A 26,077-nucleotide genomic window follows, 5' to 3' on the forward strand; every position below is an offset into this window, starting at 1 on the left:
TGAGAGAAAACACTTAAAATTCACTAGAAGAAGAAGAATAATAACACAAGGTTACACGGATCTTCAATTCAAGAGGAAGAACCAACTCTCCAAATCTCTAGCTAAAGACTAGAGCCCAAGCACCACACGAGATCTCAATTTAAGATTCAAAATCAAGATGGAATCCTAACCCACCAAGAGAAACTAATTAAAACAAAGAGGATAAATACAAAATCACTAAACAGCCCTTAATTTAAATTTTCCCTCCAAAAATAATGCTTAATTGAGCTGTGGGTTCCACACCTAAGCTGCCCCCTCCCTCTCCCTGGTTCCACCCCCTTGGGCCCTCCGCCTGTAGGCAAGAACCGGTCACTAGGGACCAGTTCAGCAGGTTCAGCCGGCCCCATTCATAAATTCATATCTTACTCTGTCAGAAAATAGAGGAATTTGAGATGTTCTAATGTTTAATTAGCTTGATTGTAAATAAAATGTATTCTATTCACACAAACATCAATTTAATGCCTAATACAATGCGGATAATTTCAACCTTCAAACAAGTTCCAAAAAACTAGATCAGAGTTCATGCTAAGCGCTGTAAAAAAACTGTCCTCAACCTGATTTTCTCCAGTTCAGACTGGATGAGATTCTGGTTCATCCAGTTTAGTGAACAGACTGCACTCGATCCAATTTTTCATAAATATTTGGACAGAGTGCTTGTGGTTGATAAAGGAAATTAACTTTACATAAAACAACATACAAATTTAAAGGGGTAGAGAGACACAGCTCATCATGGCCTATTGGTTGAGAGCTTATGCTTTAACTAAGAGGTCCTGGATTCGAGTCTTTGTGTATGCGTGGTGTGCGTGAGTTTGCCTTAATTGGCCTAAATGTCCCCAAAAAAAAAGGGGGGGAGAGAGAGAGAGAGAGAAAAGAACTGTACAGATTTGAAAAGTGGACCTTGAAATTCTCAGAATATAGATATTGAGATCTCACGCAAGACCATTCTGTTCGATAAATGAAGTTGGACAAATGCGAACAGGTAGATGAAGCACTCACCAAAAATGATGCCCAGAAGAACCGAAAAGGCTCCAGATAACGATTGATTTTCTCCAAAATTGTCTTTTAAGTCTATGTATGTGGAATTTGTTTCTCTGAATGGTACAACTTCATTTCATTCTGTAGATCAACATTGCATGGATCCTGCAAAAAAACAAGCAAATTAACAAACATGAATGACAACGCATTCAACTGAAAGATTAGAATGCTTTGGCATCTTACAGTTAAACATTAACCAGAAATCTATTTGCTAGGTTAATTTGCAAAAGCATATTTTTGTGCCTCATAGAACTCCAACAAAACATAACATAACAAAAAAAAAGGGGGAATAAAGAAACATGGTACGATTAAAACGTATGAAAATACCATTAGCAAGAATGCAATTTGACCTTAGATTGCTGCCCAACCGCTTCGCTGTATGAGGGAGATGAGAAACTATCTTCACGACATGGAAAAGCTTGTGGTCTAATTGAAGGGCAGAACCCACAAGCATTTAAATTAAGCTTTCCAGGTATACAGGGACATTTTACAGGCTTTTCACTTGCCCACTGTGTCTCCACGCCCAAATGTGCTGGAGAACAATGGTTTGAAGACAGTAGGTAATAGGAGCTATGGTGCTCATGTCGGCATATAGTGTGCGTATCAGAGTGACCATTGAAATAAGCAGTAGAGCTGATATCTTGATGATGCTGAAGAACACAGGACATTGATGCATTGCGATGCCTGCTTTCATGAGGTTGAACCATGCCTTGAAAAGATAATGGCTTCTTGTTTAGGGATCCAGAAGCAGGGATAGTCCAATTTTCTATTGTTATTCCTTGTTTAGCAGCCAAATCCAATATTTGCTTCTGCCCGAGTCCTAATCCCAAGAGCAAGTTCCAGAGGTTCCTTTGTGCTTCTCTTTGATTGTGTATAACTTGATCTCGCATGGCTATTTCAAACTGCAGCTCAGTATTGGCCATACCCTATATTATTTAAGAGTGTTTTGAATGCGTAATCAGCATCTCTTCACAATGCTTAAGACTTTTGATACATAAACAAGGATATCAAAAGGTTTCTTCTTACCAGAAGCCTGTACTGGCTGAGAATATGCAAGTAGGTTTTGTTTCCATTGTTGCTGATGGCTTCCTCTATCATGTTTTGAAGCTGGCGACGATGCTTCTCATTAGCTTCAATATCCTGAAGAAAATGAATTCAATATTCATTCATTGGAGCTACAAAAATGTGAAAACAGACCAGCAGAGGAGACTCAAGAACCTTCCGGTACACAGTGCCAGTCTCTTCATTGTCACGTATGTTATCAAGAATAAGTTGCCTCCTTGATTTCAGCACTAGAGCAATTGCATCATCCTTTCCAAGAAAACATCAATCCAAGAACTAATTAGCAGATGAAAATGTAGATACTAACTACTCGTCAACCAGTTTTTGCTAGAGGAATAAATCATGGTTTATGCAACATCATAATCAAGTTTGGTTCATTATCCCAAAATGCTATTAAACAGGTAGTCTGTAGATATTAAGGAGCAATTACACAGGATAACTTTCAGAGCTGTATACAACCTCTTTTATAAACAAGGAATCAGAACAAAGAATTAATAAAAGAGTAACCACTAGAAAAGGTTTGAAAATAGTTATTAATTAAAAATATTCTCCAACCAAAGTACAATAAATAAATAAATAAATATAGTCAGAGTGTACTCTACAACAGTTTTTCTTATTAAACTGTTTCTTGCAATTATGATTCGAGAGGCCACCAATATGCCTTGAACAGGTGCAGGTTTGTTTACGTACAGCAATCTTTCAAGAAATTTAAATATATATGATTCAATGTAAAGTGTTTAACTATTATTGAGAGATACGAGATCACTAACCTTATCTTTGATGATGGCATCATCTAGGTGTTGCAGTTCAGTGCGGTTTCGAAGGTTTGTTTCCTCCAGCTCAAATAATGCCTTCTGTAGATTTATGCGTTCCTGGACATTTTCACTAGTTTCCTGGCTTAGAGTATTTAGCCAAGAAATCTCACCATCTGAATTTTTCTCAACAGATTGTACGTTGACGTGAGATTCCTTCTCAGCTAGTTCCTTTCTTAAACGACAAACTTCCACCTACACTTACCAATTTAGAAAATATATTATCAATAATTAGAACATATTCATGTTATTCATAAAAATAGTATTACCTGGAGATTGTCTATCATTTTTTGGTAATCTGCAACATGCAGGTCGATAATCCCAATGTTTTTCTGAAAGAAAGAACAAAGTTAGTATTAAAAAATATTTGTTTATTGGTAATATGTCATGTATTTCTGAAGCAAAGATGCAGTAAGAGTATTATAATTTTCATTTATTTCCTTAGATGTTCAAGGTTTATGTTACAATAAATTTTGATTTTAAGAAGCTAAAGAAAATTCAAGCTATTACAATACAATCTTGTGATCTAATGCTTGCAAAAAAAGTAGCCTAGGGTGTTAGATTATAATTAGCTTACATGCTATATGATGTGAAACAATGATGATAAACAAGAATTGCTTTTAAGAAATTAGTAAAAGGTGAACTTTGCTTGGCTATGCTTCTTCAAGTTAGATCTCAGAAAATTCCATGAAAGGACTAAATAACGATAAGCGATTATAATTGAGATTACTAGGATACTTGCAAAATAACAACAACAAATAAATGACTAAATCAAATGGCAAGTTAACAAAGTCCACAGTTTAATAACTAGATCGTTCACCTTGGGATCCCTCACTCACACTCTTGATAGTTATTGGCTTAGCGGAAGAACCTTGCAAGCAAACTTAGAGACGCCACTAGAAGACATGTGATGCCGAGGGTGCTAGTCGCCGGGGAGGGAGTCGGAGCTGGAACAACGGGTGGTCGTCTGGTGAGAACCCACGGTACTCTAGGTTGTTGGAGTTCAATCGTCTCGGCGAGGCAGTAGATGATTCGGTTGACGTAACTTTCCACCGAATCATCGTACTCCCAATCTAGCTCGTAGAAAGGAGAACGGAGAATGTCGATCTCTCCTTGGGCGTTGTAAGCAAGGCAGAAATCGACTTCAGGATCGGTCATACATGCTTGCCATGAGAGATGAGAGAGTACAAGTGAGGAGAAGAGGAAGAAGAGGTAGCGGGTGGAGAGAGAGGTTGTCGGTTTGGGTAGAGGGGAGACAGGTGGGAGTTAGTAATCTGAAGTTAAATTCAGATTTTTCAAAGACGGGGGAAGAGATTAATTTGAATTTCAAATTTTATCCAACAAGGCAATGGGGCCGGCGGCTTATGTGGGCATTAAGGGGGAAATTAAATGTGATTGGAGCTTAGATTGGAGAGAGAAAGGACCCAATAAAGGGGGCCGGCCAAATAAGAGGGAGGAGAGGAATTTATTTTAATTATGTGGGCCCCCCAAGGGAATAAACAAAGATTAAAATCAAATCTGAATTTAATTAGAAAGTTTCCTAAATGGATTTCTAGCAAAAGGAAAGATTTTGAATTCAATTAATTAATTGAATTATCAATAGGAAACTTTTCTAATTATTTTGGATTTAATTTAAGGAAGGAAATTAAGGCCCTTGAGTTTGAATTTCAAATGTTGGGAGCAAGGTGGCCGGCGGGTTGGGCTTGGGGATGGCAGGGAGTTGTGGGGGTGGCTGCCGGCCGCCGGTTTGCTGCAGTTGTCGGCGGCGTGGGGTAGTGGGGGAAGGCGGCGGGTAGGAAGTCAAAGGGGGTGGGGGGGCGTCGGGTGGAGGGAGGATGAGGGGTTTGCCGGCGTATGGGGAGGAGATGAGGGAGGAGGAGAATAAAAAAAAAATAGAAAACAAAAGAAACCAAGAGCTCACCCGTAAGTGAACTGTTGGGTATTTCCTTGGCCACTCCTAGGCTTCTCCACTCTCATGAACTCACAAAGAGATCACTAAGAAACAAAGTAAAATTTCATTCATCAAATCATTAACCATTACAAAGCTAAGAGACCTTAATATATAGGCATCAATAAAAGAAAAACAGAAAGACACAAGTGCCCTCGGGGCTACAATAGCGAACCACTACCCATAGAGGAAAACTGGGAAAATATAAAATGCAAAAAATAAATAAAATACAAAATATATCAAAAGTAAATGCTCTGGATCGTAGCCGTCGATCTACGACTCCGACTACGATACACATGTCGAAATCTCTGACTGATGTCCTCATCACTATAACTATAAACCACATGTAAGCAAACATAATCCTTCACTAATACATCTATTGAAACTAAGATAATTTCCAGCATGCATGAACCATTGGCACGGGATAAGATGGCTAACGCTAGGGAATCCTAGCAGCCATAGTTTAAACCCTTGTCTTTGCAATTTTTTAGATTCTAAAAGAATGGTTAAAGTCAAATTGGAGTACACATAAGAAAACGAACATCTTTGTAACACCAAGACAAACGTCCTGACAATGTAGGTCGGGTCATAAGATATTGCAACAGGTTGACTCTGGAAATCAAGCTGATTGAATGAGAAAGCATGTAGTATCTTAATTTTTGGACTACAAAAACTAAAGCAAGACAATGCTTCTCGATCGAAGGATATCGGATTTCGGTAGGAAGAAGTCTTCAGCTACGGTAATAGAGAGTATTCTCTTTACCCTCGTCATTGACTTGAGCTAACAGAAAGAAATGATTATCAATAACAGAAAAAGATGAGCGTTTTAGTCTCAATTAAATAAGTATCTATGAAGAAGTCCAAATACTCAAAAATCCAAAAAAAAAAAAAAGCAAAATGACTGCTATTACATGGACATGTGTCTTGATTTCCTTAGCTCGGTCAGCATATTTCAGAGTATTAACTGTATGATGATACTGATCATCCGCAGGTGATATGGTGGCAATCATTACGGTTTGAGAGTTTCCACTAAGACCATCCTTTAATATCCGAGTAAGCTTGCTGCAGAATACCAGGTATAAGACGCCTGTCAAGACTAAATAAAAAGTCTCATCTTGTATAGCAAAACATGCCAGGTACCTATTCCTATAAGGGACATATGCAAGACCCTTCTTCTGGTGTTTTCCCAAGGCATTGATGCAGTTTGCCAAAGCAAGAAGTGAGCGATTAATATTGGCTCCATCTCTAAGTTTCTGGCCTCCACTATTAGTTTCAGAAGCTCTTTCACTGAAAATTGAATGACAACACGGTTTCAAAACAAAAAGGTAAAAAATAAATTTTAAAAACAAAGTGTGCCATGGAAATCACACAACCTGCCAGCTAGATCAACTAGTGCAAGCTTTCCACGCAGAATCTGATTGCGGTTTTGATTTTTCTGTTTCCTTTTCACGTTTATCTCCAGTACAGCATGTGAACTGTTGATGCCAGTTAGAGACATAAAAAATCACTTTAAACTAGCGTTTAATTCCAGTGTCATGGCAAAAATTATTTTTTACATGCCCTGTAACAAGGCAAGTCAGCAAGAAAGCCAGCAACAAATTGGAAGTAGGGACAGGTGAAGAAAGTTCAATAAATTGTCATGAAAGCAAGATAAAATTCACATTCACTTGGGAAGAAGATACAAAACGCTTTAATATGTTTCTGCACTGTGTTAATCTTGTCCAGTGTGCAAGAAAGGTCTCAAAACCCTAACAAATCATTAGAATTTTGAAGGGCAGGAACAATGTATAAGCTATAATTCTGTAGCTTACCGTGATGAAGTTGCATTGGCCTCTGTGCTTTCTGTCTTACGCCTACTATTTCCAAGATTTAAAAGCTCAAGAATTCTGTCAGCTGATTGAACCTGAGGAAATTGACTAATAAATAAATGACAAGAAGAAACCGGGCAACTACAAAGTAAACTTGAAAATAGAGCATCCAAAGAGAAATAAATAATACAAATAAGAGGCACGTAATCCTTTCATGATTAATTTCGTTATCTAATGGCATAAGCATCGAAGAATAGGACTACGTTTCAGAACCTAATTTGAAATTTTATTTTGACGGTATCTATGGAATTTATTGCCATGAGGTGGACAATTTTATATAAGTCTTTCAGAAAAGCATTGGACCCAAATTCAATCTATAGATGTTGGAAGCATTTCTAAACCGAGTCATTGAGGTTTCTAAGTTTCATATTTTATCCAAACATTAATACTTAAAATTCCTTAGAGCCAATTGTGGACCCCTGAAAGGACACCGCTACGGCTGCAGGATTGCAGAGGGGTATACGGCCGCACCTACCCTGAGGGATAGAGATGATCGCAGACCTCCGCGCTCATCGCAAACGGGCCGATGGAATGACAGATTAGATCGTGCATACGACTGACCATTGAGGATAGCGGCTCTCTCCAGCGCACCCCGATGGGTAGTAATATACCCGACCTGATTAAAACAACGGGTTTCCCCCACCCGATACATCAACTTGAAGTGGGGTTTATTAGATGGTGGAATTCAGTTTCCCACGAGTGCAAGCCCCCATGGTTAATTACATCTCAGGCCGGAGCCCGAGAAAACTCTCGCCTTTCCAAATTGGGATTGACACATAGGGCTAAGACTAGGAAATACTACTCATAAGGACAGAAAGGGCTCAAATGACTCAGTCAACATGCGTGGTTCACACCAACATTCGGAGGGACTAAGGCAGTGAGAAGAAACTGGAGAAAAGAAGATCAAGCATTCAACACATACGTAAGAGAAAGATGGAGGTGACGTCATCCATGCGACGCAGATAAGCAATATTTATAGTCCCTGAAGAATAGGGAACTTACCCACTATTTAGGCATACTACGAGACTGAATGTAGTAGCCTTGAATCCTAAATCTAAGTTGGGTTTAGTGTTCTATAAACAACACTGATACCTGCGTCCTGGCTAATGCAGTGCAAAACCTAGACTTATCCCGACCTGGATTGGGAAGCCAGTTAACCACCTAATCAATTTAAAACCATGATGTCAAGTCATTTATGAAAGATGGATGGGTGGTTTAGTTTTTGGAAGTTAAGACCAACATCTAGAGAGTTTCATAATTGGCCTTGTACTTGTGTCGGGTAAATGCCCCTAGCTAATGAAATTAAAATTTTAATTAAATTTGTTTCTAATTCAATGCATGCTAGTTGAAGGACTAAATCATGAATGCTTTAGATTTTTCAAAATAGGTTTATTATAAAAATAATTTTTAGAAGGATATTAGACTTCCCCAGGTCCGGCACCTCATCCTCATAGGCCAGATTATCCGGACTCTACCCGCAGGCGGGGAAGTGTCTCAAAGCAAGGAGAAGAATGCAGTAATATGCATGCGACCTCGAATGACTCCGACAATTCCCTGGATTCGTTAAGTTTCTATGTTATTTAAATTTTAAATATTATTTATGAGTAGAAAAATTTATAGTTCTTAGAGAGCCTAACGAGATCTAGGCTAAAACAAAAGCGGCATGCAGGTCATCAATAAACTTTGAAAAGAAGGTAACCCTAGAGGCACAAAATTATAAATCAAACACATTGAAATAATCAAACTAATCAAATAAATGTTCATAAGCCAACTGCCCTTAATTACAACCTAGGGTCTGCATAAAAGTAAAGTGGTCGGGCACCACTGCCAACAACCTGAATTTTTAAACCTAGAAATGACGCAAAGGACTTTGAGTGGGATATTGGGTCTTCAAGTCTCCAGTCTTCTTGGATTTCTTCTCCTTAGATCTCTCTTCCTTAGACTCATTGGATCTCTCCTCCTTGGATTATTTGGATATCTCCTCCTTGGACTCCTTGGATTCATCGTGGCTTGAATATCCAAACGAAGAGACAATTCCCCCCTCAAGGGGTATTGCCTTTTCTCTTTGGATATTTAAAAGCCATCCAAACTCGATCTTCCAAATAAAAGAAGACTCCCCTTTGAGAATGTCTTCTTCTTTTGGAATTTGAGTTGGATAAGAATACCCCAACTCAAAATTGCATTTTCATAACTCAAACAATTATTACATTAATAGAAAGCAATAAATTCTAGACTCTCCTGCAAGGTTATCCTAATAAAAATCCCAAGCAGTTGATATATCACAAGCAATTTATATATAAAGTAAAAAAAAATGCTCATCACAGCCACACTTGGTCATGCTTTTATTTATGAGGGCTAAGCAGTCCACCTGTAGCAGTTATGATTATGATTTTATTTAGCCCTCATTTATTTAGGGGGGCTGAGCAATTCTGAAGTGTCTGCACAAAACATCATTAGTATTTTTAAATCATGACAGTTGCCCCCCTTTTATTTAGCTCTGCATGAGCATGATCACCTGCAAGAAAAATAATATATCGTTCCTAACCTAGGGGTAGATATAACGCACAATCACATCAATTCCCATAGTGCAATAAAAGTAAGCAAACACAGCAATTTCATTTTTCACAACAAGCAATAAAACCACAGAAAATCTGGCACATAATAGAAAAATAAACATTGGCTTAGCCTAAGTCTATAAGTGATGCCTTAGCAAACAATTCTATGTCTGTATAAGGCTTGTGTGGTTTTGAATAGATCCAATGTAAGATGATTAGTTCAAGTTGCCTAAGGTTAGAATCTGTTGAAGGTCAGAAAAAAAAATTTTAATTAAAGTTTAAATATTAGTGAGTTAGAGTTAATTTTAGTTAATTTAATTTGTTGATTCATTTTTAATGCTTAGAATAGTGATATTTAAAATTTAAGTTGCATTAGCCAATTTTGGAAAGTCTCAGGTCCTCCTAGGTGCTGGTTGAGGGGGTCTGAAAGGTCACTTTGGGAGATATGTTAGGTTTGGGATTTCTAACATTTTAGATAAATACTAGGGCTTAAGATGAGTAGTTAGGCTTTTAGTTTGCCGGATTTGAAATTTCTATGCGAAGTTATGATTTTTAAAAAGTTTTGGGCAATTAATGAATTATTAAAACTGTCTAATTAAGAGTGATTTTATGGTTTTGATCCAAATCAACTCCAAACTGATTGAAATCATCCCCAAAGGTCAGGAATGACCTAAGAAAGTGTTCCCAAGTGTTTGGGGAAAATTTAAAAATTTTAATAATTTTTAATTATCTAAAAAGGACAAAATGGTAATTTCCAATTATGGTTAAATTAAGGATTAGATTAAGGTCAAACTAAGAAGCCTTATTTATCACAAATTAAGGACTAAATTATGAACAATTCAAGCTATTATGAGTATTTTTCTGAGTTAAAATGGATTTATTATAATTTTTAAAAGGTATCGGGCCCTAATTAACGGGTAAATTAGGGTTTGTTAATCAAAGGGTCTAAAAGCTCCTAAAAATTTCTAGAAAATTCAGGAATGTTTAAGATGTCATTAAGTTTAAATGTTGAATTTTTCATATCAATCAGTGATCTATCCTAGCCCCTAGAATTTTTCTAAGTTCGCTAGACGGGTCCTTAATTATTATCCTTAGGATGCCACTACGTTGAGTAGGTTTAAACTGAGTTTTAAACTAACCCTCAATGTAACAATGCAAGGGATACACAAAAGCAATAAACACATCATGCCCTTAGATCTAGGAGAGCCTAAACTAAGTGCTTGTGCATCATACACATATAAAGTATAGTAAAAGAAAAGGAAATGCGCTTATCAGTGAGATTAGTGAATGATTGGGACTCAATCACCCACTAATCCACCTCTCCGTGAATGCTGTTTACATACACAACCTATGTTTAAAATTTCACAAGTAGTGGATCCCCCAAAATTAAGGTTTAAAATATAAGCAATTTTAAAGAAATTTAAAATACTTATAAATATATAAATTTTGAAAAATAGGGTAATTAAAAATAAATCAATTTGTAATAAATACATATAGGGAAGATCCACTGGTCACCCTAACGAGATTTTAAAAATGTTTGAAAATAATTTGTAATTTCAAAATAATTATTATAATAATTATCTAAATAATACTTAAATAATCAACATATTAAATAATACAAGAAATATGACAAAAAAATAAAATTTGTTATCTGAAAATACTTTTAAAGTAAAATTCATAATTTTCTGAAAAATCCAAAATATTATGCATCAAAAACGAATTCAAAACCAATTAGTTATAAATTTTTGAAAATTAATAATAATAATAATAATAGATCATTAATAGTAATAATAATAAAACAGTAACAAAATATTTAAAACTATAATTATTAAACTAATTATGATTAACATAATAATAATTGAAATGGTTTTACTTAAAATAACAATATTGATAATAATAAAATAATTCAAAAATCACTATTTTAATTATATTTAAAAAAATAGATAACATTTTTAGTTGAAAGTAATTTTAAATTAAAGAGAACAAAAATACGATCAATTCTGTATATTATACACATTTTTTCGATTTAAAATGATTTTTAAATGATTTATTGAAGAAAAACTGGTTTAAAATACATTTAAAAATATTTTAAAAACCAATTCAACCGGCGGGTGACACTTGGCAGCACGCTACAGGCTCCGCAGACACAGGTGGCGGCGCTAATCATTGCCCTATGATCACGGCGGCGGCGAGACCCATGTGGAGCTCTCTTAAGTGAGTCAACAGAGCGCGCGGTCCGTCCGATTAAGCCATGCGGGAAATCAACGGCTGATATCGGTTTGAACGAAACCTCGGTCCAACCAAGAGCCCCCGCGGTCGGACGGTCGAACGAAACGGCAGGATCCAAACCTTTGATCGTAAGATCAACGGTCCAGATCACCCATAGCTTAAATCCACGAGATCTGAAACCCTAGAAACGAAAATAAGCGCGTTCTCTCAATCCCATGGTTTAAAATTGCGCAATATAAGGCTGGCCTTGAGGCCCGCCTTTGTGCAATTCCAGTAAAAAACGCCTCAATGCTCACGCCTCGAGTTTTTTTTATGAGGCTTGCGTCTCAACTTGGTTGAGGCCCGCATTGAATCCCGCCTCGCCTCACTGGCATAAGGCTTACGCCTCACGCTATATATATTAAAATTTACATAAATCTTGAAGTAAATGTCTGACATTGGACTCTATAGGAAAGGAGGAAGGGGAGAGAGTAGTTCACCATAATGATGATACAAATGAAGAACCCCTTAGTGATTACAGTGCTGATGACTTATGAGTTCTTGTGTGATATGTCATTATTATTTATTGTTGGAAATTGGAATTATATGTTAATGAAAAAAATACTGAGATTTGGGAAAGATAGAATTTTGAGTTGAACTATATTTCATGTTGTCTTATTATTGAGATATTTTGATTTCACTTCATGTCTTGTGCTTTTTTATGTTTTATATTATTCGCTCATTAGCATATAAAAAAATTATCATTTTATGTTTACGCAATCTTTTGATTTTGAGGCTTACGCCTCAAAACGCCTTGAGGCTTACGCCTCGCCTCACGAATAAAAACACCTCAATACCCGAATACGCAATTTTAAACATTGCACTCAATAGATTTTTATGAAATTTTAAATCTAAAATCTAGGCATGAACAGAAATCATGGGGGACCAAGCATGCGACTTAATATGCGGTTTACAAAAAGTTATTTAGATCATTATTCTATCTAGGGCTTGAGATTTTATCGAAAATACCTAATAGATTTGGGAGATCTCTGGCGTGTTGCACTTATAGACTGTCCACACTCCTAGTTGTAGAAGAAATCGTGCTTCGAAATGCGATGAATCGATCGCAAAACATCTTGGAAATTTCAAGCCCTTGGGTCGCCGAAGAACTCGGCGGCGGCGGCTTGGGGTGATCGGTTTGGGTTGGAAAAGGTAAGGGGAGGTCGTGGAAACTCTCACACCAAATCTCAAGGCTTGAGGAGGTCTGGAGAGAGAGAGCTAGCCAAAAAGTCCCTTTTGAAACCCTAAACATGGGTATTTAAATGCATGGACTCCAAGGGAACGACCAAGATTCAACCAAGAGTTGATTTGGAGAGAATTAAGCTTGATTCTCACGGGATTTGAATAAGGGACCATTAAAAGGGCCTTAAATGCACTTGATAGGCTCTTAATGGGCTTAAATAGGTCATTTTGACCTATTTAAGCCTTGGGTTAACCAGGTCAATGGTTGACCTAGTCAACCCAGCCAAATAGGTCCAAGGGATCAGTGGATTGAGCCATGGATAGGTTTGAATAGGTTTAAAACTAATTTGGGCTCAAAGGGGCAAAATGGGTCAACCTGGGTTGACTTGGTCAACCAGGTTGACCCAGGGCATGAGTCTGAGCTCAAGAGACTTGGTCTGACCCATGGAGCCCAGGGGAGGTGAGAGGTTGAGCCAAGGATCTCTGAAATCGATTTGAAATCAATTAGAAGGTGTTTGGGTCAACCCAAGTTTACTTGGTCAACCAGGTTGACCCAGGGCCTAGGTCTGGGCTCGACAGACTTGGCTTAACTCCCTGAACCCATTGGGATGGGTCCTGGGGTCTAGTCTGGTCAAATTTGACCAGATCAATTCTTTGACCTAGGTCTGGGGGAAAGACAGTTCAACACCAATATGATTTACTTGATAATTTCTTGAACCTACCTTACTCATCTTTATAGCTATGTTCATGAAACTACTAATTTGCGTTCTGCACTTTCCAATGAGGTTATCTTAACTTTTGTTGTTGCTTTTTCAAGTGATAGGTTGGGCTTAGGTACCTTTCAAGCGATGAGCGGTAGTTGACTAGTTTTGCGTTATCAGTTAGATGGACTTATCTTGTAATAATTAATTCATTGAACTCTGTTGTATAGAACTTTTAGTGTGGTCATTAAATCTTATCAATAGATTGTCTAAGTTTCATCTCTATGTTTTTGTCAAATTGAATTTCTTTGGTCAATTTATCTTGAAATTGAGTATGCCAACTTGCTCTCTCTTGTCAACCTTTCCACTCATCCAAAGGCTCAGCACAACTCTACCAATGGTTGAAGCCGATCCATCCCTTAGACTATCTGGGCCGAGCAGATATGACTATAAATCATGAACACTTCAAAATACTTGTTGGGTTCTAGTTGGGCACGAGTCAGACATGACACACCTCTGACATTGTAAAACCCCATAAGTAGAAAGAAGCTAAACTCTTAAATATCGAAACATCTTTTGATGTAATGGTTGAAATTTCATTAAGAAACTTCAAGGTTAAGCGCGCTCGTGTTGAAGCAATACTGGGATGGGTGACCTCCTTGGAAGTTATACCAACGGGACAAAACAGTGAAGTCATTAGGCCAAAGCAGATAATACCTCGATAATGAAGAGTTTGAGCTATTATAGAGTGGTATCAGAGCAATAAACTAGTAGGAAGATAGGAATTAAGTGTCATACAAGATAATGTGCTACGCCATGGGGGCATCTCTTGAACCCCAAAGTGCTACATGACATGAGCCACCACTTAAATCTGTAAGGTCAGGAATCCTATCTACATAATGGATGATTTTGGGATAATGATACTGAGGAGGACATCAGCTACTAAAGTGAGGAAGGTTGTAAAATCCCTTAAGTAGAAAAAGTTAAACTCTTAAACATCTAGATGCCTTTTGGTGTAATTGTTGGGATTTCATTAAGAAACTCCACAGTTAAGTGTGCTCGTGCTAGAGCAATACTGGGATGAGTGATCTCCTGAGAAGTTACACAAATGACAAAAAATCATGAGGCTGTTAGGCCAAAGCGGACAATACCTCAATAGTTAAGAGTTTAGATTGTTATAGAGTCACCATAACATGTGTTTGACATGCTTAAAATTGTATCAAAGATGTTTCAGGTCCAAATAAGAGAGAGACATAAGCCAAATGCATCCTTACATCGGGGTAAAGGGTAATATGTGCAAGATATATAAGGGACACATTGAAAGCCTTTTTTAAGTTCACTTCTTGTTTGTCTTCATTTTGACCATCTCAATCATTCCTATTCGAAATATATAAATCGTAGCCCAAGTGATATAACCCCACTTGTTCCCATAAGCAATCCTAACCACTCGCTTGTTTTTGTTAAAGAATTTAATGTTTGCAGCATTTGATAAACTTATTAAACTTATAAATCAATTCCTTCTCTCAATCATTTGGTCCTTTTACTTGTCCTATTTCAACATTCACAAATATTAGCCTTAGCTCAGGTACCATTCAATGTTTGTATCAATTCATCTCCCACTTGCTTGGGTGTTGAACTTTTACATGTTGCTCTTTAGATAGAGGTGACGAGCATTGGACCTTCTTTTTCTACTAAGAAGCAACTATTCATGTCTCTCCTCTAGTCAAGAATTAAGACTAAACGCTAATGACTATAACTTGCCTACACTAACCCTATTTCAATTATATTGTTCTGAATTTTTTTTATATTTTTCTTATTGAACTAGAAATTATAATTTTTTAAGATTTTCTTCATATTTTAGGTTCTCTCAAAAACATATGTATTAATGTTGCTTTTTAATAATGAGGTTTTATGATTTTATTCATTAGCAATCTAATAATCTTAAATTTTGTATTGTATAATAGGAGAACTATCTATGAATTAGTATGAATATAATTTGCAATGATATTATAATTCATTGCATGATAATTTTAATGAAATAATAGTATATGGTATTTTAATCATACATTTTATATCAATAATTTATAAAAGCAATATTGTTTACCTTTATGTCATTTTTGCTATGTTTGTGTCATATTGTGTCCATGTCGTAGTGTGTTCTATAAGGCTTTTCACAGCCTAGTAGGATGGGCAATGATGCATTGCTTAGACTGTACCAATTGGGATAATTCGGTAAGGTCTGACCAAACTGTCACAACCCTTTGGTTGGGCTTGGTCATCCGGATTTGGGCTGACACACCACGTATCAATCATCAAACCTGTGATCATCTTTGATTGATAGGGGCAGTCTCAAGAAGCTTTCAATTCATATCCATGAAACTTACATTATGTTTAAGAAATTGACAGGGAAATTTCAGCTCCAGAAGACATCATACTTTAATGTTTAAATATTTAAATCCACATCAACCATCCGTTAAATTTAACTGCAATCCATTACTTATAAGCTCCTCTATAGTCCTGAACATAAAAATAGAATCAACCAAAAGCCCTATAAGAATCCTTCCCCGTTGATTAACTTGCATTTGATCGACACTATATAAATAACAGAAAAAGAATGGTAGAGTTGTAGATGCAGTGAGAGACCATCGTTACCCAAGTAAGAGAACTAGAGTAGTCAGTAACAGATCAATACAATTCATAAGAAATTGCCTTCCAACAAGATCCAGCAAAGTCTAAACTAATAAAAAACAATGATAACATAAGGAATTTGACAAAAGAACATCCTAATCAGAAAGATCAATAACCTTAATACTTCTTAAACCAGCAACGACAATGCCATGCTCAGGGTCTTCTCTGAGTTCGAGGTGCCCAGATGATTTTTCAAGTAAATCATAAATGACCTGGAATAGGACAGAAAATATGATATTTTCGCCAATATTGCTGTCTTATGAGATGGGGCAAGGATGATGAAATGCAATTCAAAATTAATTTGGGGATTCAAGAATCAAGCAAAACCATTGATTATATCGAAATGAAAAGCATACCTCATTGTACACTTCAAGGTAAGAGCAAGAGACTTCAAAGTTGTCTGAACTCCTATCATTCTTGATAAGTTCAAAGATGGTGTTTAGGCTAAGAACCATGAGTCCGGGATCATTTTGAGTCCCAACCATAGTATAAGTTTTCCCACTGATAAGAACATGGAATAAAATATTTCAAAAGAGGAAAAAAGTAAATTGCTCGCTTTAAGCAGAACTAAATGTGAAGCTTTTAGTCATTATATCTAACCTAAGCTATCATAAATAAGATTGTCTATAATTTTAAAGGTTAAACAAAAGATAAAAAAGGAACAAAGACTCGAACCGATGAGAGAAAATGACATACAAAGAATGAAGAACCAAACAGAAGTCATAAAGCCATGGATATTATGAAAAAAAATTTAAAGCAATCAACTCCACTTCCTGAAAAGAATCGCGCTAAAAATTAACTTCAAATTTAATAAAAATATCTCGTACAGTACTACATTAATCTGCAGTCCTGAACAGAAAACTCTTATCTATTCCCCCAAAAATTCTCATTCTATAGATCCGAAAACAGCCTAAATCTAAGTTTACTACTGATACCCAAGTATGCACATTAATTCAGTAATTTAAGGACTGTTTATTTGGATATCTTCAAAATACATGCATTTTAGAATTGCATGTTAGTACTTATTTCCTGTACAAAATATCTGCTTCTCGCTACAACAAAACTACATCCTCTTTTCACAAGTAATTATTGATCCCCGACATGCACTAATTCGCTCAAAGAATAGTATAATCAGGCACTCCTCACTCAAATTGTATGATAATTGCACTAAGTCGAAGGGGGTGAAAAGCCAAAGGACAAGAATAACAATTATTTTAAAAAAAATTCATTTCATTGCAAAATCTTTTTCAATACAAGCAATCATCTGCAAGTATGTGCAGGAAAAAACACAACATGATTATTAAATAATTATGAGTGCCCTTGACCCACTCTACGTTTGCCTCTAAGGGCTCCCACACGGAAAGTCCTTTGCAGGACACTTTGTCGTAACTTTTGTGCTCTCTCTTGATGTCAAGGACTTCAGCATGGTCTTCCAGCCTCGAATAGTAGTCTCTCAATACTGAATATAGGACGTGCTTTATCAAGATGGTTGAGATCTCATGCAACCTTTGGGCAAATAATGGTGAAATACATGTTGTAGAGTCATGGAGCGCTATCAAGCATAGATGCCCTTGCCTCACCTCAACCATGATTGTGATCTCCACATTCTCATTCTTCATTTATACCCAAAATTCATATATCTCAGGGTCTACAGTCCACAAAACTGCCTTCATGTATACTACCTGGCACCTGACACTCTCCAATCATGGCACAACATTTCTTACACGCCAGTTTTGCTTGAATTCCACTTGGCACTTCACTCACTTCAGACAACAGTCAATCTCTTCGATGCACCATTGCAAATTATCCTCCTTCCATTCTTGTAGAGAGAAAAGGTTCATTCATTCCAACAAGAGATTTCAAGACGTCCTTGGTCCAACAAGAGAAAATGCGCGCTCTAAGTTGAAGGAGGACCAGTAGATTCCTCAAATAACATAAAGAATTCAATTCATCTTCTATTAAGAGCTTTGAGATTCATAATCAGTACTAAAAAAAGTGCTTGAAAGGTAAGGGATTTATGATCTCAACAATGCTAAGCAAAAATTTCCCAATAATTTGGCATCCTCTTGATTATCATAATTGATTGATAAGATATTTTAGTTAATTCATCTAGTGATGTCATAATGAATATAAAGACTTTTTTAGACATTAAATTAAAGGATATTCCCAATTCCCAATCAACGTTCTCAAACTCATTTTCAACTATAAGATATAGACCTCTCCCATCTAAGAGAATGGAGTACAAAGGATGATTGACACTTTAAATGTTGAGTGCTATAATGAACTTGTAACAATATACTTATAAGGACTAAAGATTTCTCAAAACTTAAAAGTTGGCATCACGAAGGTTGTAACAATGACTCCTTAATACCCAAGAAACCCTAACCCATTTCTTAAATGCTATTTTGCTCCCTCTTGCTTTACTTTCTAGCTCTTGCTTTACTTTCTAGCGAGTGATGATTAGGCTATAGCTTATGTTCCTCGCTCACCTCTTCTTCTTCATCGATTGTGGTTTCTAACTTTATAAGGATTATTTTTATTTTTTTTAACTCCCAAGTCTCACGCTTGGTCACCACTTCTTCTGGTTTTCCTTTCTTCGTAAGATCATTGCATTTATTGGATTGCACTAGTTTTAGTAATTGCAAATCTGCAATTAATCATCTCTTTAACATTCCATGGGAGTACTCATTTCATAATATGGTTTATAGAATAACTAGATTGAAGAAAATAATTTGAAATCAATTTTCTTTAGATCTTTTGGCTACTATGATTTGAGAATTGGGCGCTTCCAAGTATTGTGAATTTTGCGAAAAATATAATTTTGGCTATTGTAAATATTTTTAGAGTTCCTGGCTCTTGATTGATTTTATGGAATGCTATATCATTTACTATTGCAATTCTCAGCCAAATTGCAATAAAAAAGCTCCATTCAAGTCGGCTTGATTTTCAAATGTGACAGTCTTTCAAACCAAGATCAATCATAAAACGAGCTAAGCTAGCTCGAAATTGAATAAATTAAGCCACGAATTGATTTTGAGCCTCTTAGCAATCCATAAAGCTGCTTTCATGCCATCCCTAGGCCAACTCATTAATAGCCCTACTTAGAGATGTTATTTTTATAAATGAAACTAGTGACATCCATATAAGAATGGAGAAATTATAGACATCAATTTACACTCACCTTCCTATCATAGTAGTTTGTAATATTTATAATCACAATTGGTTAAAATTTTTGAATGTGCTCGGATTTCCATCCAAATCGCCTATCTCAAGTACTTACATAACCATATGGCTTTAATTTGGCATAACAATTCCATTGTGGGCTCCAAAAATTTCTCACCCATCCTCTCTGCGCCAGCCCTTTCTTGTTTGTTTATGTGGGCAAGGAGAGTTTTAACGAGCTTAGGTCAAGGGATAAATTTTCAGAAGACAGATTGAGTTTGTAGATAAGACACTATCCAAAGATTTCACTCTCATTTTGCAAGGACTTTATAATCTGAGCTTTGATTTCCAATAGGCACAAGCCCCTATAATTAATTATCTCTCCTGAAAACAAGGGAGAATTTTTTATTAAGGCTAGTCGTAAGATATGTTGCATAGGTTGCAAACCCAACATATAATAGCAACAGTTTTAGAGTTTTAATTTAAATTTGAATTTTGAAGTTTATCACCATATCAGCAGCCATGGATTGCTTCGTCGAAAAATATCTTGTAGACATGGGATAGTGTTTGTCTTAAGGGGATACATTTAAATCCACCTTAGCTTACAAAAAAGACTTTGTGTCTATCGAACATATCATATGATTTATTACTCAAGGGTTTGACGTCGTTAGAGAACATAAACGCTTTAGCCGTTATTGTAATATAATGGTACCATTTTGCAGCAAAGACAGGCCCGATCAAGATCTCATGGTTCTGTCGTCCCAGGCTGTCATGGTCCTTGGTCTACTTAATCAGAGGAGGTAGTCGACCCAACCTGACAGAAGACATCTTATCAGCAGCCATGGATTGCTTCGTCGAAAAATATCTTGTAGACATGGGATAGTGTTTGTCTTAAGGGGATACATTTAAATCCACCTTAGCTGACAAAAAAGACTTTGTGTCTATCGAACATATCATATGATTTATTACTCAAGGGTTTGACGTCGTTAGAGAATATACACGCTTTATCCGTTATTGTAATATAATGGTACCATTTTGCAGCAAAAACGCCCCATCAGAGGGCACGTGCCATGTCCCTGCTGGCAAGAGAATATTTGAGGATGAATCTTAGTGATACACCCGCATGATATTTGCTAATTGTGAGTTAAGGTTAATTTCAAATTTATCACTCCTGACAAACAATTACGAAAAGTGGATGGGTTTTAGTTTTATGTTTTTAGGTGATAGATTTCATTTTAAGAATTTATATTTTTATTGGTTTTAAGATTTGACCCCTCTGATTAAGATTATCTGTCAATGAGGCCATCATCGGGGTGACGTATGTGCAATTTCATTTTATTGGTTAAACCTTGTCAACTCTGTCAACTTGCCGATAAAGGATCGGGTTCGTCGTCAGCTTTATGTTTTTATTAGCAAATCTTTATTTGACTAGACCTTGAAGGCCTAATATGAACATATAAAATAAATATCCCAATCAGCATTGAGACCGTATATTTGTTTGACAGTTCGAGTCGTGTCGACTCTTATTTATTCACATAGGATCGGGCTCAATCTTAAGTTCATTTTTTAACCAGCGCAGCATCCTCAGAGGTCATATGTGTGCATGATGCATTCTTCACGCATTTGCCATTTCAATTTGTATGCAGGTTGTTCTATGCATGATGGATCACCTGTTATCGTTTGCAATTGTTACTACAGACACTTGCCCCTTCCTACAGGCGAGCTATTGTGTGCATCACAAGTCCTCTAGTGATGCTCATAGGCGGAATTGTTGCATACATTTTAAGTTTATATGCTCTGCCATATCCTTACTGTTTTAACTTGCGAGTGAGCAGTTGTAGGCACAACGGGCCTCCTAGAGCTACTTATAAGCAGACAGAAGGCGTTCGTAGGCGCTTAAATGAAATCTTGGGCATTTTTCTGAAATAAAATTATTTGCCTAAATGGATCATATTTAAAAATTTTAAAATGCCCATTTTATATTAAATATGATCCCCTAAACTCAAATGCTACACCCTGCATGTGCTCCGGTCAACATGTTAAAAGTATAAACACCAATGACCGAGAATGCTGCGCAGGGTCAAATGTATATTTTATACTTAAACTAAAAATAACCCGCATGTGCTCCAATCGTCACATTTAAGTTCCAAATCCAACGATTCGAGAACTGTGCGGGTCTAATATTCAAGTTTCATCCTCCTCTTTAAAAGGATTGGAGTCGACATGACTTGAAATATAAAATACATCCCAATATCCTACGAAAATACAAGTGACTTTGAAATCACCACGATGATGGCCGTGTTGATCGGAAATCTCAACCGGAGGGGTCAAATCTCAAATCTCAAATACAATCAAATCTCTGAAATAAAATTTATCATCTAAAAACTTAAAACTATAAATTGTTCCCTTCCTGCAACCGTTTGCCGGGGGTGATAAATTTGAAATTAATCTCAGCTCACAAAGAGCGAATGCGTATTGGGTGTATCACTTCGATTCATCCTCAAATAGTCTCTTGCCAACAGGGACGTGGCATGTGCCCTCTGATCGGGTGGTTTTGCTGCAAAATGACACCATTATATTATGATCACGGCCAAAGCCCGTATGTTCCCTAAAGGCGTCAAACCCTTGAGCGATGAATCATAGGGTATATTCGATAGGTATCAAGCCCTCTGTCAGCTAAGGTAGATTCAAATATATCCCCTTAGACAAACACCAACCCAGTTCTACAAGGTATTCTTGGACAAAGCAACCCATGGCTGCCGACAAGGTGCCTTCTGTCAGGTTGGGTCGACTACCTCCTCTGACTAAGTAGACCAGGGATCATGACAACCCGGGACGACGGAACCATGGGATCTTGATCGGGCTCGTCCTCATTCCCCCCACCACCAATTTTAAGTTTATGGTGATAATTCTAAATTCTAAACTTCAAAATTCAAATCTAAGATTTAAACCCTAAAATTATTGCTATTATACGATAGGTTCATAACCTATGTGACATCCTTAACAACTAGCCTTAATCGAAAGTTCTCTCCTATTATCGGGAGGGGTAATTAACTTTAGGGGCTTGCGCCTCTAGGAAACCAGAACTCATATCAAAAAGTCCTCACAAAATTAGGGCGAAATCTCTGGGTAGTGTCTTATCTAAAACCCAATCTGCCTTCTGAAAATTCCTCCGAAACTAATTTAGTTAAAACCCTCTGCTGTTATCGTCACACAAACACTCAAAATAAAATTGACGAATGGTACGGAGAGGCCGGGAATACACAAGATAAAATGGGAATTTTCGGAGCCCAAAGGCATAGAAAAAAATGACCCCATACGTTTATTAATTTTTTATATGAAAATGGAATAAGATGCACTTTTTCAGCTCCTAAAACTCCCCAATAGAATGGAGTTGTTAAAAGAAAAAAATAGGAATTTGATTGAATTGAGTAGATATATAATGGACAAATATAAGTACTAAAATACTTTTAGATAGAAGCTTCTAATACTACATGCTATGTGATGAATAGAGTCTATTTTAGACCAATTTTAAATAATATCCCATATGAATTATTTTTTGGGAAAAAATCTAAGAGTAGTCATATTCATATTTTTGGATGTAAGTGTTTCATTCTAAATAATGGAAAATAATTTCTAGGAAAATTTGATAGAAATTTGATGATGAAATCTTCTTTGGTTAATCAATTTATGGAAGAGTATATTGAGTTTTCAATAAGAGGAAGTTGATTGCAGAAGAATTAGTTCATATTATCTATGGTGATAACTTAGTTGTATCTATTAAAAATGATGTTATTGAAGATTATTTGTATGGGTTTAAGAAGATAAATTTAGAAGAAAAAGTTGATGATTCATTGCTTAAAGAATGGAAGTTGATTCATTGCTTAAAGAATGTAAGTATAATAAAAATCATCTTAAAAAATTAGCCAGAGGATATCCAACCCAAAGAGTTATGACTGGAAGACATAATAGGGATATAATAAATCATTCAGCATTTATATGAGATTGAGAATAAGAATTTTTATGAAACTTCGATAGATAATTTTTTTATCATTACTATGGAAGAAGTGTCATTTTCAGTCTTCCACACATCCTGTATTTGAAGACCTAAGGAAAATAAAGGTACCTTCCAGTTGAACCATATGCAAAAACAGTTGCATTTAGGCCTTGGATGACCCCAGCAATTGTTGAACGCACACCTTTATACACATCCTGTAAATACCAGGCAGCATGATGTTAACATAAATTAGTAATAAAAAATGGTATAGATATATAAATGGAAATTTTTTGTTTAGAAGAAAGTTAATGTTTCATTACATCGTCCGCATAATTAAGTTGAAAAGCCTTCTTATTCTACAAGAAATCTTAACACAAGAAAACTTTCATGGATAAAAAGTTTCAATGAAAAACTTTATAAGCCGGTATCTTGTGACAAATTTTATTCAATAATGTATGCATTCTATATGAAATTTTCAATGATGGACACCCAAAATGCTTCTTCGCCTGTATACTTGGTCTATTTTTATGAGACGACCTTTCGTATTTATCTGTCAAGTAATTTCCTGCAATATTCATCACTAATGATTTTAACTTTACTCTTGTGATCTAACATAATGCACTCCCATCATTGTAGACTGATAACCGAATGCTCAGTTGAAAAATTCACTAAAAATATGTTATTTTGTGTTTGCATACAACCTTCAAAGTCTTTAATTAAAAAAAAATCTATTTTTGAAAATGCAAACTCTTGAGACTGTATTTACAAAGGGTAATTATAAATCTCAAGCACAAACCAATCCTCTACATACAAGGGTATAGTCGACAAGATTTGTAATGCAAGTAATGTTTAAACAAACTTAAATAATGCAAGCATTGAACATAATCCTCTATCAAAAAATGGGTAAAGTCAATAAGATTCCAAGTAACAAAATGCAAACATCATACCCAGACCCCCGATAAAAGATCTTAATTGGACGGGACTCTATTTTCAAAATTCACAAAAATTTAAAGCAAATTATTTTGGGCCCAAGTTCTCAAAAAAGTCCTCTAACAAGGAGGTTTTACCAGCAAATGGTGGCACTAGCAGTTATGATTGGGGCCCTATGATCAAATGGTTTCTTCATAAAATGATATCGTTATATTACGAATACAGCAAAATCCTGAATATTTCCTAAGGGCTCCAACCCCTTAAGTTGTAAATCATAGGGTGTACATGATAGAACATAAAATCCTCAAAAGCGACAATTGTCGAACTTAAAGAAGGCATGGAGAATAAGAAGGGTCAAGCAACTACTTTCTCAAAAGGTTGTTTATATAAGGATCAAGCATCTATTCGAACTCCAAGGGTATTTTGGTCCAAATAGAACTTTCTGACATATTTTTCAAGAAATAAAATAGTTAGTATATTTATCTAATTTTAGGCATTATGAGGCATATAACGTTGAATTTCCTAAATACCTATCATTTGTTTTACTTCAAACCAAACTTGAAAAACCAAAATCCATACATTTAGTACACAAAAACAATTAGACCCTAAGACAATCGAGATCGAGATCACTCTACCAACTTAATTTCTCACACACAATAATAACAGGCAGCACAAAACGACCTACCAAGATTTCTTTCTTTATTATGAGAAAAATTATACATGGAGAAAAGGAAATACAAACAAATAATAAGAAACAATATGTTGACGTTAAATAAATATATTGAAAACATAAACCATGACAATAAAATCAAACAATTACATGAATCTGCATACCGAATTTGTACATGCATGCCCAAAAACATGGTCAAAACAGTATCTTTTCTCTTTAGTTCTGTTTTGAATTCTGTCAAGGTAATCCTTGGACAAGTCCGGATCCAAAACAACTACATTCTGCCACAAGTAGAAAAAGAATCAATCAGCACATTCCATATGAAACTGCATAAAATCAGTGAAACTTTTTGACAGCAAAGTGCTCATCCTACCTTATCATCAATAACTTGAATAATATTCCTATTTCTGCGTCGTTCTGCTTCAGTCAATGGCCTGCATTTGACAGCCACCTATCACCAACAAAAACTATCAGCCAAAAAGCTCCCAACCTCAACATCCTACATAAACATCCAAGAACTAACCAGCAAGGTTGCAGTTTTCTTCGAAGCAGGAGCTCTAATACTCGGCATCCCTAATCAAATAACAAATCCCAGCTACCAAACTCCGTATCACAACAAACAAAAAGCACAAACAAAGAATCCACTACATTTCTACTCCCAAAACTCTGCTCCTTTCAGCTGCATCTTGTATCTCCCCGTCTACATTTAGAATCCATCGGAGTAGAACCCAAAGAAAGCGCCAAACCCTAAATATCTCATCAAGCTCCGAATCCACAAACCTCAAACCCAGCAACTCATCAAATCTCCAACGCCGCCACTGGCCCACTTCCAAACCTCTCACAATCGGAAACTCCTGCCTATCACTTCTTACCACTTACAGAAGATCCCGCGGCTTCCAACCACAACAGGTCTTCTTGATTTCTACATTCCAAGAAGCTATTAACTCAGCAATGAGCTGATGAGGCATCTAACAACGGAATGCATGAGTGCGGAGGCTTCACGGCGGCCGAGGAGACAACCTCAGCTGTCTCCGGCGATGTATGCCGCAGTTCCGGCAGTCGACAAGATTCGCCTCCCGGCGATCCACTCGACGAGGCGACGCTATCCGTTGCTTTAAAAAATTAAAAAAGATATATATAAGAAAATAATAAAAGAGATG

General features: G+C 36.3%; 1 protein-coding gene across 3 annotated transcripts; it reads right to left on the bottom strand.

Moving 5' to 3' along the window:
* LOC110098026 (kinesin-like protein KIN-8B) lies at positions 1–26,077 on the bottom strand. 3 transcript variants are annotated; one of them, XR_002303292.2, is made up of 17 exons: positions 25,441–26,076; positions 25,291–25,368; positions 25,082–25,198; positions 23,447–23,532; positions 16,515–16,659; positions 16,275–16,370; positions 6,708–6,799; positions 6,270–6,371; positions 6,037–6,183; positions 5,808–5,958; positions 3,218–3,280; positions 2,907–3,143; positions 2,293–2,385; positions 2,101–2,214; positions 1,425–2,000; positions 1,036–1,179; positions 1–406 (listed from the first exon to the last, which is right to left on the bottom strand). XR_002303292.2 is itself a non-coding variant. In XM_020824725.2 (16 exons), exons 1-15 carry the CDS (start codon positions 25,486–25,488, stop codon positions 1,404–1,406), a joined length of 2,166 nt encoding a protein of 721 aa, XP_020680384.1. In that variant the 5' UTR covers positions 25,489–26,077; the 3' UTR covers positions 700–1,179; positions 1,402–1,403. The 3 variants fall into 3 exon arrangements, 2 of the variants coding, with proteins under 2 accessions (XP_020680384.1, XP_020680383.1); XM_020824725.2 differs by lacking the exon at positions 1–406 and having other exon boundaries at positions 700–1,179; positions 1,402–2,000; positions 25,441–26,077; XM_020824724.2 differs by lacking the exon at positions 1–406 and having other exon boundaries at positions 700–1,179.

Source organism: Dendrobium catenatum, unplaced genomic scaffold (genome assembly GCF_001605985.2).
Source record: "Dendrobium catenatum unplaced genomic scaffold, ASM160598v2 fragScaff_scaffold_726, whole genome shotgun sequence".
Taxonomy (NCBI): Eukaryota; Viridiplantae; Streptophyta; class Magnoliopsida; order Asparagales; family Orchidaceae; genus Dendrobium; species Dendrobium catenatum.